This window comes from Suncus etruscus, chromosome 3, assembly GCF_024139225.1.
Source record: "Suncus etruscus isolate mSunEtr1 chromosome 3, mSunEtr1.pri.cur, whole genome shotgun sequence".
NCBI classification, from domain to species: domain Eukaryota; kingdom Metazoa; phylum Chordata; class Mammalia; order Eulipotyphla; family Soricidae; genus Suncus; species Suncus etruscus.
Genome location: NC_064850.1, coordinates 11,994,939 through 12,008,984, shown reverse-complemented (window position 1 = coordinate 12,008,984; position 14,046 = coordinate 11,994,939). Strand labels below are relative to the sequence as shown.

Below are 14,046 nucleotides of genomic sequence, written 5' to 3'. Positions count from 1 at the left end.
GGGATCGAACCAGGAGTGATTGGAGGCAAGGCAAGCATCCTATCTGCTGTACTATGAGTCTCACCCAGATTGCTATCGGTTTTTTGTTTTGGTTTGGTTTGGTTTTTGAGTCACACCCAGCAGCGCTCAAGGTTACTCCTGGCTCTATGCTCAGAAATTGCTTCTGGTAGTCACGGGGGACCAAATGGGATGCTGGGATTTGAACAATCATCCTTCTGCATGCCCTACCTCGATGCTATCTCTCCAGCCCCAGATTGCTATTGTTTTTATAAACTTTTCTGCCCCAGAGTATCCAGCATAAAAAGAGTGACCTGGCCTCATTTCTCCAGGCTCCACACTCTTCTTTTTATTTTGTTTGTTTTGGTTTTTGGTTTTGGGGCCACATTCAGCAGTGCTAAGGGGTTACTTCTGGCTATGTGCTCAGAAATTGCTCCTGGCAGGCTCAGGGCCATATGGGATGTTGGATCCATCCCAGGTTAGCCACTTGCAAGGCAAATGCCTTACACTGTGCTATCTCTCCAGCCCCATCCACTCTGTTCTTGACTAAGTATCAATTGTACCGGGAATCAACAGAATTTTACAGTCTCTGGGTGCCAGATGCCTCATCTCAAATAGCACCCTGAGGCTCAGTGTTACCTACTGTATTGGAAATTGACCCAGAAATGATTGCCCAGAATAATGCCTGTCTCCTTCCCTCTGCCATCCCTCCTCAGCCTCGAAGAGTACTCCGCTGGCCTCCCTGATGGAGCAGGTGGCCCAGAAGGCTCCAGAAGCAGAGTCCCACCCTGTCCACATTCAGACTCAGCTCCTCCAGAAGCACCTGGGTAGACAGCATCCAGCAGGTGGCAGACAGACTAACTACCTGGGCACATTCTTTAGCTACTGCAGTACCTTGGCCACTGTTCTCCTTCGGAGTTTGAGCTCTGAATCTGGTAAGTAATGTTCATGTGTGAGAGAGGGTGGGGATGGATGGGATGGGGAGGGAGAAGGTCTTAGGTGGTCTTCAGGGAGGGAGGGAGAGCAAAGAAGTCATAAGGTGCTTGAATTAGGAGGTTCAGGGACAGCTGTAGCCAAAGGCATCAGATGCATAGTCATCCTCTCTCACTCGTCTGGGTTTTCTTCATCTTTCTCTTTGTTACCTACTACGGTTGTATAGCTTATTAGAGTGATCCTCACATTTTTATGAAATCAATGGGCCAAAAACCCTCTCTAAGTGGCGAGCAAAATAGTGCAACAGGTAAGACGCTTGCCTTGCATGCAGTTGACTAGGTTTCGAATGGCCAGCACTGCATTTGGTCCCCTGAGCATGGCCAGAAGTGAACTCTGAATGCAGAGTTGGGAGTAAGCTCTGGGGAGGGAGGGAGGGGAAGAGAGAGAGAGAGAGAGAGAGAGAGAGAGAGAGAGAGAGAGAGAGAGAGAGAGAGAGAGAGAGAGAGAGACTTAGACAGCCACATTAGAACTTGGAGCACCTCTAAGTTCTTTCTCTAGATGTTTTTTAATTCATTTTGCAAATTTAGGATAAAGGGATGAACAACTAGAGTAATATTATAGCAGGTAGGGTGCTTGCCTTGAACATAGCCAATCCACATTTGTTCCCAGGTTCTCCATATGGTCCCCACTCCCCTGAGTACCAAGTGTTTTGGGGTCCCTGAATGTGGACTAAACACACACACACACACACACACACACACACACACACACACACACCACTTCTCACAAACCTTTAGCGCCTTTTGGATATGACAACTCAGTAGAGGAATTAAGTCTCAGGTGGGAGTGTCTGTGGTCTTAAGTCCACTGAGTGACCATTGCCTACTTGGGGATGAGTTGAAGAGACAAGGGTGAGCTGAGTAGTTATTGCTAGAGTTGAACATGAGTCTGTTGTGGGATGCTACAGAGGGACTCACAGCTCATGTTTAGCTCATGTTCCCGCAAGTATCTACAGCTAGTTTGATTTGGTTTGGTTTGGGGGAGAATTTGGTTTCAGGAACCTAGCTCAGGCCTCAGACACCAGAAGCCTGAGCTTTCATGTTGAGTAAGTGAAACGGTGCTGAACTGTTGTCCTCAGTGATACCAACACAGTCACTCTCTTTCCCTTTGCAGATCATGTGGAGATCAAGGTAGGCAATCCCTTTGTTCTCCTGCAGCAGAACTCTTCCCAGCTGGTGTCACACCTCCTGCATGAGAAACAGGTTCCCCCAGACAGGTAGGAGCCATCCTATGGAGGACAACATGGATCCCTCATGCTTTGTTCAGGGAAGCAAGGGTTCAGAAAGGCTGTACTTGGTTGGGCTCAGTGTAGAGAATGAGTAATCCTTCCAGACTTTACTCTTGCATTTACTTTTAGACAGCCACATTAGAACTTAGAGCATCTCGTTTCTTTCTCTCTCTTGATGCTCTAATGTTCATGTTGCAAATTAAGAATTAAGGAATGAAAGACTAGAGTAATATTGTAGCAGGTAGGGTGTTTGCCTTGCACACAACCCATGTTTGTTCCCAGACACTCCATATGGTCCCCAGCCCCATCAGGAGTGATCACTGAGAGCAGAGACTAGGGTAAGCCCTGAGTACCAAGTGTTTTTTTGTCCCTGAGTGTGGACCAAAAACAACAATAGCAATAAAAATTAAGGGGTGAATCTTTGCTTATATATAAAAAAATTACCAACATTTTTTGTTTGTTTGTTTTGGGTCACACCCGGCAGTGCTCAGGCGTTAATCCTGGCTCCACACTCAGAAATCGCTCCTGGCAGGTTTGAGGGACTATATGGGATGCCGGGATTCAAACCAATGACCTTCTCCATGAAAGGCAAAACGCCTTACCTCCATGCTATCTCTTTGGCCCCTACCAATATTTTAATGGACTAGCCTATGGGAAAACAAGCATCCTTGTAGATTGCATGTAACATATCAATTAGGGGGCCAGAGCAATAGGGCATTTGCTTTGCACGCGGCCAACCCAGGATGGACCCCAGTTTAGTACCTGGTACCCGTATGGTCCCCTGAACCTGCCAGGAGCAATTTCTGAGACAAAGCCAATAGTAACCCCTGAGTGCTGCCAAGTGTGACCCAAAAACAACAACAAAAATATATCAATTAGGGTAACCCATGTTGGAAATCAACTTAGAGAAACTCACTCAAATTATAAATATGTGCACCAAAATGATAGCGCTGTAGGTAAGTCATTTGCCTTGCATATGGCCCAACTCAGGCTTAATCCCCATGTGGTCCCCTGATACCCACCAGGATTGATCCCTAAGTGCAGAACCAGGAATAAGCCCTAAGTATATATAGCATGGTATGACCCAGAAACTGTACACACACCAGAAACAACACACACACACACACACACACACACACACACACACAAATTGCATGCAATTTAGCCTAGTAATCCACATTAAGGAATCTATCCTGAAGTGTTATGCATATATATATATATGCATATCACCTATATGCATATATAGGTGAAGTGATTTTTACTATAAACTTTCTTATCATAGCATCAGACGAAGAAAATCCATGGAAGACTAGATTATGTCTCATGCATAGAAGTGCTTGTTTTGTGACTCTGCAAGAAAGTGAGAGGCCTCTGGGACTAGATCTTCTCGGTGTGCTAGCAAGTAAAAAGGCAGCAGGCAGAGCAGTATGTTTAATATATGTGTTTTAAAAAAATTCAGGATGGGGAGGGAGGGTGGGTGGGTAGGTGAGAGAGAGAGAAAGAGAGAGTGAAGAGGAAATGTTAAGTCCAGGAGAATGATGCGCCGTTCAAAGACACCAAGACCACAGTCTCATGCAAAAGAAGGGGGTTTATTTTCTTACAAGCATATGCAGGGGCTGTGCTAGAATCCAGCATAAGCCAGAAACTGCCAGCCCCGAGCCATTGGCTTACAAGCTGTATATAGCATTTCAAACAATAGAAAGTTACAGTAGATTGATTTGCCTTAGGAAGTTCATGATATCTGGCATTTGCTCAATCACATTTTTGCAAGGTGCAGGTGTAAGCTTACAGGGTTAACATGACCAGGTTAGAACCATGTCAGAACAGAAAGAAAGTTGAACTGTAACTGGGTCTACAAGTTCCCACAATTGTGAAGGGGGGTAGGTGATCAGGGCAGTCAGGGAACTCAGGGGAAATTTTTCCTTTACAGAAAGAGCAAGAGAAGGGGGGGGGGGGGGAAAGAAAATAAGAATGCTGAGAGGAGAGAAAGGAAGCAAGAGAGATGAGAGAGAGGGAAAAGGAGAAAGAAGAAGATACAAGGTAGAAGAGAGGAATGGGGAGGAGAGGAGAAGTGAGGTGGCGGGAGGAAAGAGACTGCATTGCTCTTTGCTTCCTTACACAGAAAGAGGTTCGGATATGGCATGACACTCAGGCTTCCTGTCCTCTTTGCTGCTCTCCCTCCAGGCTTTCAGCCCTTTTGGGCCAAGAAGGTCTCAGTCTGAGTGTGCCACAGGTCATTGTCAACTGCTGCTGTGACCCCTTGGCCCTGTGCCCTGCTAAGCAGAGCCAGCAGACAACCTCCCTTCTCACCCACCTGGGCACCGTGGCCCAGCTGCATGTCTCTCGATGCCTTGAAGACCTGGCACTGCCCCCACTAGGCCTGCCAGGACCCGCAGAGGATCTCACCTCAGAGAGGAAAAGCTGCTACTCTCAAAGGGATTCATCCCCCGTGGCCCTCACCTCCTCAGCCTTGGCCTTCCTCAAGTCCAGCTCCAAGCTGCTGGCCACTGCGGCCTGTCTGAGGGCTCCCCGGGCCTCCAAGGTCACCAAGCCCATCTTGTCCTGGAAGGAATTCCGTGGCCTCAGAGAGGGGCCTCTAACCCCGGAACAGGTGTCACGGGAGTGCGAGCTCCTCCTGGAACAATTTCCTATGCTGGAGGCCTCCCTGTTGGCTGCCTGGGAGCCCCTCCGGACACCTTCCCAGCAGGGGCAGAATCTGGCATCCAGTCTGTGTGGCCAGCCCAGCATCCCAACTGTCCTCCTGGGCTTGCATGCTTCAAATGCCCTTGAGGTTCTCACTGAGGCCTTCAACGAAGCTCTGGAGGCCAGAGATTGGCTGCGGGCCCTTTGTCTCCTTGAAGCATACGGGCAGGACAGGGAAGCGCTGAGCAGCATAAAGGATGCTGTGTTGAGTTGTGCCGCAGCCTATGGTAAGCAGAAAGCTATGTCTCCTCTTCATGGCCACAATGTTCAGCCTTCACTTAGTGTAGCACTCCCTTTCCCCCTTTTAGCAGCCCTGGAGACAAGCGACCCAGTGTTGAATGGTGGGTTTGCATTCCACAATCCCCAGAGAGGGAGAAGGAATCCCATGTCCTCTGTTCGGGTAGGACAAGAGACACAGGTCCAGCAGCAACTGTGACTTGGGAATAATCCACACACAGTTGGGAAGGAATAACAGGCCAGAAACTAACACCGCAAGCTGTTCACCCTAGCCAGTCACTCCATCACATGGAATCATAAGCCAAGATGCCAGCCACCCTTCCAGACCACTTGAATAGCCTCTATTGGGAAAAAACAAAGCCCACCCCCAAGAGGAGGGTAAAAAGCTAGATAAACAGATGAAGAGGCAATGGGGAAACATCTTTTTAACATGTAAACCAAAGGAACTAGTCAAGAAACATCTAATTAGAAGGCAATATGAGGACCAATCCAAAGGCCTCTACCAACAACCCAGAATCTCAGAATACTCAGAGGAACCCAAACTAGCCAGGGAGGGAAGTGGTAGATCAGAGAGCTGAGAAGCAGAGTTCTCTACGTAATGTTGGACAGGCGCTCTATGTTTCCAGACCTGCCTATGGGAACCAGATGCTAGTATCTGGGCTCCATCTAATGGTCCCAGAAGATTCAGGCCTGGGCCCGGAGAGATAGCACAGTGGCGTTTGCCTTGCAAGCAGCCAATCCAAGACCGAAGGTGGTTGGTTCGAATCCCGGTGTCCCATATGGTCCCTCGTGCCTACCAGGAGCTATTTCTGAGCAGACAGCCAGGAGTAACCCCTGAGCACCGCCGGGTGTGACCCAAAAACAAAAAAACAAAACAAAACAAAAAAAGAAGATTCAGGCCTTTGTGTGCTTTAAAATGATTCAGGACCAGAGAGATATACAAGGTTTAAGGCATTTGCCTTGCATGCGGCCAACCCAAGTTCAGTCCCTGACATCCCATATGATCCCCCAAGTCCTAGCAGGAGTGATCCCTGAGCACAGAGCCAAGAGTATAATCTGAGCACTGCTAGGCATGAACAAAACCAAAGCGAATTTTTTTCCTTAGAATACCAGGCAGTCACCTGTAATGACAGTTCTGCCATAAAATGTGCAAGCAGCCGTAGATGAGTGTAACTGTGTTCTGATAAAATTTTATTTTCAAGGGGCTAGAGAGCTAGCACAGCACTGGGGCATTTGCCTTATACACAGCTGATTCAGGACAGATGGTGGTTCGAATCCTAGCATCCCATATAGTCCCCAGTGCCTGCCAGGGCACTGAATGCAGAGCCGGGAGTAATCCCTGAGCGCCACTGCCGAATGTGACCCAAAAACAAAAATTTTATTTTCAAAAACAGAGTTGTGTGGGCTAAGGAGGTAGCTCAGGTAGTACAGGGCTCATATGTACAAGGCACTGGCCAGCATTGCCAGGTATGAGGTGTAAAGGCCTCTGAGAACCACTGGTCTGCATCAAGCTTGCTGAGAGTGGGTCCTGCTTTTAAGAATGCAAGACCAGACCGTGTGCTTTTGGACATACTCTTCTGTAAAAGCTCCCTAGACTTGAATGTATAATTCAAATTGCGAGCAGTGACCTGCACCTCTTCAGAGGGCAGGCAGAGGTGGGCATACAGTGGGCCTGACTTCTAGAAAGAGGCTTGACAGTCTCTTGGCAAGAAAAAATTTCCTTCTGGAGAAAGCTGAGAAATCTCCAGCTTGCCTGTCAGTGTTGCTTGCTGGGCGTCTGTCTCTCAGATCTGTGCAGGAAATGTGGGAACAGGAGATTGCTCAGTCATTGGAGGCAGTAAAATTAGTTTGCCCATTCTGCCTCCCAGGTAGTTAGGTATGGCACAGTGGAAACTCTGGGAAAACTAAACTTCCATGCTCCCGTGAAAGTTTCTAAAAGAGCCACCACCTGAGAACAGGCCTTCATATGTTCCTGTCTTTTCTCCTTCCCTTTTACTTCATGCTTTCTCTCTTTTTCCTTCCTCCCTTTCTTTCCCTTCTGAAAGACTCATCACCTCATTCAAGTTTCCCTGAAAGAAAAGATGGCAGGACAGCCTGTTTTGTTTTGTTTTGTTTCCTTGTCACGTAATGGTGCCCAGTGTAAAAACTGGTTGACACTGGATGGATCTCAAGGATCCTTCTCTGAAGCTGCATTTTGTAAATGCAAACAAAGCCCTTGTCTAGAGAAGTGACCTGGACTCTTAAACTCTTCTGGTACTAGACTTACAGTCTCTGGGCCTCTTTTGTCTTGTAGACACAGAAGGTTGGCAATACCTCTTTCCTATAAAGGATGCGTCTATGAGAAGTCAGCTCACCCTGCAGTTTGTGGACCGCTGGCCTCTAGAGTCCTGCCTGGAGATCTTGGCCTACTGTCTTTCAGACCTAGCAGTCAAGGATGGACTCAGGTGTGAGCTCCAGAGAAAGCTGGCAGAGCTGCGGATCTATCAGAAGGTACGAGCCCCCATGTCAGAGGAAGGAAGAAAACTGCCCACCAGCTTCCATCTGGCTTCCTATAATGGTCAATTACTATTTTAAGTAATAGACATTTTTAAGAAATAGAACTTCTGTGCTGGAGCAAAAGTTCAGAGGATAGGGCATTTGCCTTGCACACAGACAATCCGGGTTTGATCGCCAGCACCAGATGGTCTCCCAAGCCCACCAGGAGTGTTTCCTCAGTACAGAGCCAAGAATAAGTCCTGAGTACCACTAAGTATGCACCCCCCCAAAACAAAAAAAAAAATCTAGGCCTCACTTTTGCTATCTATCTAGTTTCTGTTCTTCAATGGATAGCAAGGAGACTCTTAACCTAGTTCCTGTTCTCTTGACTTCTGCCATTTTAAGTAGTTATGCATTAAGCAAGGATAAACTGCAAGCAAAATTAGCATTACATGAGAGAGAGAAAGTTCAGTAGATCGAGCACTTGCTTTGTATGTGACAATCTGTTTGAATGTGGAAATCTGTTTAATTTCCCAGCAATACCTAAGCACGTCAGAGCACAGAGCCAGGAAAAGCCTCTGAGCAACTGTGGGTGTGACTCGAATTCATTAGCATTGGAATGTGCTTTACTATCCACAAAGCTTTTTTTCATATGTGTATTTTGACTTTCTGAGTATTTTGTGTCTCTTGTGTCCTCTTGATTTGGTTTTGGAACCACATCTGGAGGACCTTGCAATGCCCTGGCTCAAACCCAGGCTCCTTCCTGAAAATCATATGCTCCAAAGATGAGCCTTGTGCCATCTCCCCTGCCCTTGTCTGTTATGTCTTTTTGTGTGTGTGAGCACACCCAGCAGCATTCAGGCGTTACTCCTGGCTCTGAGCCCAGAAGTCTCTCACACTTGGGACCTAATTGGATACCAGGGATCAAACTCTGGACCATCCCAGGTTGGCCAGCGCACTATCACTGTCCTATCTCTCCGGCCCTTGTTACCTCTTTTTTGTAAGAAGGGATGAAACAATGCAAAAATTGAAAGATTCTTTGGAATATATGTTGTATTCAAAATCAAGTGGCTCAAGGAGATACTTTTAGGTGGTACAACTGTATAACACTAACAAAATATGTTAACATTTTCTTCTTTACCTGGAAGCAAAGTCTTGAGTTCTACCCAGGAAAATAAAAATAACAGATGAGAAAATAATTTCTTCCTACTGTTCCTTAACAGTTTCATCCATAACTAAAAAGTTGGCTAAAATGGTACATAAAGATCATTTACGCTAAAAGAATATTCTGGGTAGTTTTGAGCTGAAGGAGTGTGGATGGAACAGCTGAAGAGCCTGTAAAGTTCCTGAGATTGTCAGTGAGAGAAGTTCCAGCCCTTTGTCCCCCACTTGCAGCCTTTCCTCCTGCTCACGGTCCCCAAAGGGACTCACTTAGCTCCGTAACAGCCTTTGCCTTCTTTTGCAGTGACAACTCCTTCTGTCCCATCTGACAACTAACAGCTTTGATGGCTTCCTGTGTCTTTCCCTAGATTCTAGGTTTACAGGAGACCCCGGTGTGGAGTGGCTGGCAGGCCCTGAGGAACTGTTGCATGGAAGACCCTTCCACTGTCATGCACATGATTCTAGAAGCAAAGGTACTATATCATCTTGGGTATAACACACTTCTCTCTTTTTTTCTTTTTCTTTTTTAGTTTTTAGATAACACCTAGAGTTGTCCAAATATCACTCCTGTGGAGTGACTTAGGAGAATCATATAGGGTGTTTGGGATAGAACTCAGGTTGGCCATATGCAAGGCAAAAGCCCTACCAACTGTTATGACTATGGCCCCCAGGTATTCTTTTATCTCTTTCTCCCTCTTTCTATTTTTTGGTTTTGGTTTTGGGACCACACTGGTGGTATCAGAGGTTTTGAACTCAGGAATTGCTCCTGGCTGTGATCAGGGGACTGGGATGCCTGAGAATGAATTCAAGTTGGTCATGTGCCAGACAAATGCCATACCTCCTAGCATGCCCTGTTCATGTGTTTATTAAATAATTAAATGCCAACATAGAATTTTATCTGCCTTTCAAAGAGTTAATAGAGCAATTTGGAATATAGATGTGCTGCAGGCTCAAGAACCATTCCTCAAATTATTTGCCAGGCTCTGTGCTAAATAACAGTGAAATAAAGACTATTGGGGGTGTGTGTGAATAATAATAAGTAAATAAATAATAAATATATAATACATTAATAGTTAATAAAATTAAAATGAAGACTCCCCTGGTCCTAGCCCTTACATGCTCACATTTACAAAGGGTGCAATGGCAGTACTTTACTTCCTCAGGTCACAGGTGACCATATGGTAGGTAGGCTCACAGGTAGGGTCCTGAACAGAGACCGAGAAACAGAAGGCCTCCCCTCATTCCACCCAAGCAGAGTTTGCAAGGAGGATACCCTGGTGTTCCTGGCTAGACTATTTGGACAATGCTCAGGAATTTCACCATTCTGAGTATGTATATACTCTAGAACTCACAAATTCTGAAGGTGGGAGAAGACTACAGGGAACTAGGTGGAAAGTGACATGGACCCGTGCAGGGAAGTCTGTGGCCCCTGAGCCTGCACTTTTGTGTAGCCGCAGCTAACCCAGTGGGGTAACGTCTCCTCATCTCCCCTACTTCCTTAATGTCTCCACAAACTGACACATGTACCATGGAGATAACACTGGCATTTTATTTTGTGGTGGAGCTTGGAGGAAATTGATGGTGTTAGCTGTGTCAGCCTGCTTCAATGATTTTTTGAGGGAAAGGAAAGTTCAGGGGTTACTCCTGGCTCTGCACTAAGAAATTACTCCTGGCAGACTCAGGGGCCTAGGAGGGATGCTGGGTATTAAACCCAGATCGGTTGCATACAAAGCAAATGACCTACCCACTGTGCTATTACTCTGCCCTCCATTGTTATGGTTTTATCTTGCTCTTCCAATCCTTGGAATTTCTGATCTCACTTTTATTATTTATTTTGTTTTGTTTTTGTTTTGGGGCCATACCCGGTGGTGCTCAGGGGTTACTCCTGGCTTTGCACTCAGAAATCACTTCTGGCAGGCTCAGGGGACCATGTGGAATTCTGGAATTCTAAGTTCATTCTGCAAGGCAAGTTCATCATGCAAGGCAAATACCCTACTGTTGTGCTATCTATCACTCCAGCCCCTGATCCCACTTTAACTCAAAATGAAGTTTCTGGCAGCACTCACCAGACTTTCCCATACATTGATAGACTCTTGAACCCTGAGAAGAACAAGGCCAAAGTAGAATGAATGCAAGGTAGACCATGGCCAGGAACTGATGGGTTCACATCTCTTTCCAGGAATATGAGCTCTGTGAGGAGTGGGGCTTCCTCTACCCAATTCCAAGGGAACATTTGATCAGCCTCCATCAAAAGCATCTTCTCCACCTGCTGGAAAGAGGAGATCATGAGAAAGCTCTGCAGGTAAGCACACTCCACTTTCCATTTTCCTTTGGGGAGGGAGTTAGTCAGATTTTGGTTCATGCTGAATCCAGGATCACGTGTGCCCTATCTCAGATGCAGCTACTCATGTTCTTGGGATCTATTAATGGCTATTTGAGCCTAAAGTGTCAAAAGCATCATTTGTGAAGCTCTGGATCTAAAAAAGTTAAGGACAGAGAAAGGGTTTGTTTAAAGTGAATGGCTCTAAATATCTGTCTCGAACAAAAAAGGCTGGGCTGAGCTCCACAGACTTGTTTCCTCCCTCCTTCAACAGCTCTTGCAAAGAATTCCTGATGCCTCCATGTGCCTTGAGGTCACAGAGCAGTCCCTGGATCTTCACCCCAGTTTGGCCACTTGTCACTTCCTGGCCAACTACCTCACTACCCACTTCTATGGAGACCTGACTGCTGTTCGTCACCGTGAAATCCAGGCACTGTACATGGGATCCAAGGTAAAAAAAAAAAGGGGGTGTTGGTAAAGCAAACCAGAGTGGGGACTGCAGGCTCATCTCCCAGTTCTGAAACTTGCACTTTCTGTGGCCATTCTAGAGGAGTCATTAGGGCTTGTTTTCTTCTTTCTTTCTTCATTCCTTCTTTCCCATCATTCCCTCTTCCTCCCTTTCTTCTTCTCTCTTTCCCCCACTTTCTTGTACCATCCCCTCCAAAGATGCCTAAAGCCAGCAGTATTTAGGGGACCCTGCAGTGCTGGGGATCAAAACTAGGGTTCATACATGCAAAGCAAGTGCTCCAGCCCTTTTCCCTAGTAAAGGACTTAGTCATTTTCTTACTGTTCTGACTCCAAAGGATTCTAACTCTTCATACTTTACACAGCATCTGCTGCCTCAGTGCTTCTGAGGCACATAGAAAGTGACCATGTGTAAAAACCACCTGGATTTTTGAAAGTACTACTCAATTTTTGACCTCCAGTCCAAATCATTTAAAACAATCTCTTGGGTGGTCAGAGAGATGACACAGTTAGATACTTCCTTTGCATACAGTTGACCTAGCATCCCTTATGCCAAAAAGTACTGTTAGATGTGATTCCTGAGTGAAAAGCCAGAGTATGTCCTGAGCATCACCATGTATGGCCCAAAAACAAAACAAAAGAAAAAGCAATCTCTCTCTCTTTTTTTTTTTTTTTTTTTTTTTTTGGTTTTTGGGCCATACCCGTTTGACGCTCAGGGGTTACTCCTGGCTATGTGCTCAGAAATCGCTCCTGGCTTGGGGGGACCATATGGGACGCCGGGGGATCGAACCGAGGTCCGTCCTATGCTAGCGTTTGCAAGGCAGACACCTTACCTCTAGTGCCACCTTCCTGGCCCCAGAAGAAGCAATCTCTTGGGAGTGAAATAGGCTCTCACCAAAGAAGATTCTAATGTAATTTGGAATTACTAATTAACAAACTAATTAACAAGCTAATCACTTAGGTAATAAAATGACAGATAGGGGCCAGAGAGATAGCATGGAGGTTTGCCTTGCATGCAGAAGGACGGCATCCCATATGGTCCCCTGAGCCTGCCAGGAGCGATTTCTGAAAACAGAGCCAGGAGTGACCCCTGAGCACTGCTGGGTGTGACCCCCAGAAATAAATAAATGCATAAATAAATAAATAAAATTAAATGACAGGTAGCCCTTACCCTGTGCAACCTGGGAGAAAATAGTAGGACAAATATCTAGCCTAACACAGGCTAAAAAAAAATGAACCGGGCAGAGAAAGATAGAGCATCAGCCAGACTTCTCTTGCCTCTGACTGGCAGTTGGACCTGCTGTCCCACAAATGGAACAGGGACAGGGAGAATTAGGATCACAAATAGTAGCCCAGTGGCTAAGTTCACACACACACACACACACACACACACACACACACACACACACACACACACACACACACACACACACCACCACATACACACCATCCAGATTTTCTAAAATAAACACTTTTGGAATCAAACGATTATCAATCCTATTGAAAACTGGCAAGAACCAGGGATAGAGAATTTAGTTCAAATCCAGTGACAGCTATGCCTAAAAGGAAGTCTAGGAGCCAGAGATATAGTACAAAAGATTAAGGTGCTTGCCTTGCAAGCAGATGACCATAATATCCTATATGGTCCCTTGAGCATAGAGCCATGAGTAAAACTGAGCACCTCTGGGTATGTCTCAAAAAAAAAAAAAGTTGGCTGGAGAGATAGCATGGAAGTAAGGCATTTGCCTTGCATGCAGAAGGACTGTAGTTCGAATCCCAGCATCCCATATGGTCCCCCGAACCTGCCAGGAGCGATTTTTGAGCATAGGAGTAACCCCTGAGCACTGCCAGGTGTGACCCAAAAACCAAAAAAAAAAAAGAGTTGTGAGAAAAAATCTAAACCAACAAGACACTCAGGGTGCTAGATTTAGGTAATCCACTGACATTGCTTTACAATACTTAATCTAGTAACACTTCCTTGGAAGGATTATGACTTTAGGATCTAAGTAGACCTCAACTATGTGTGTAGGGCCTAGTACAAGGTTCAGCAGGCTCCCAGTCTTCGCCTATTGTTCTTTTGTGGCCACACTCTGTGTTGCCCAAGATCCTCTCCTTCTGGTGCTAAGGAGACCATACAGTGCTGGGAAGTGAGTCAGGATCAGCAGCATACAAGGCAAACACCTTAACTCTACTATTTCTCTGTCTCCTGCCTTATTTTTTTTCTATTTTATTTTAATTTTTTATTTTTAATTATGAGAACAAAGATGCAAAGAAAGAGGACAAGGTAAAGTTATAGTGGAAGGACAATCACCCATAAACAGAGTTCTCAGAAGAAGTCCCCTTGCTGATACCTTAATTTGAATTTCAGCCAAAGAACATTAAGAAAAATAAAACAGAACCCATGTACAATTACTTTGTCCCTCAAGTCTCCAGATTGTAGTACATTATAACATTTCTTATCCTTTGC

At 45.8% G+C, this 14,046-nt stretch overlaps 1 protein-coding gene across 1 annotated transcript in view; it reads left to right on the top strand.

Annotated features, from left to right (window-relative positions):
- The window catches only part of ZFYVE26 (zinc finger FYVE-type containing 26), an 88,860-nt gene that overhangs the window by 39,990 nt on the left and 34,824 nt on the right, over positions 1-14,046 (top strand). The window contains exons 19-25 of the mRNA XM_049770531.1: positions 714-932; positions 2,104-2,206; positions 4,403-5,148; positions 7,452-7,648; positions 9,163-9,267; positions 10,974-11,096; positions 11,389-11,565. Coding sequence (XP_049626488.1) covers positions 714-932; positions 2,104-2,206; positions 4,403-5,148; positions 7,452-7,648; positions 9,163-9,267; positions 10,974-11,096; positions 11,389-11,565 — 1,670 coding nt within the window. The remainder of the gene's footprint in view (positions 1-713; positions 933-2,103; positions 2,207-4,402; positions 5,149-7,451; positions 7,649-9,162; positions 9,268-10,973; positions 11,097-11,388; positions 11,566-14,046) is intronic.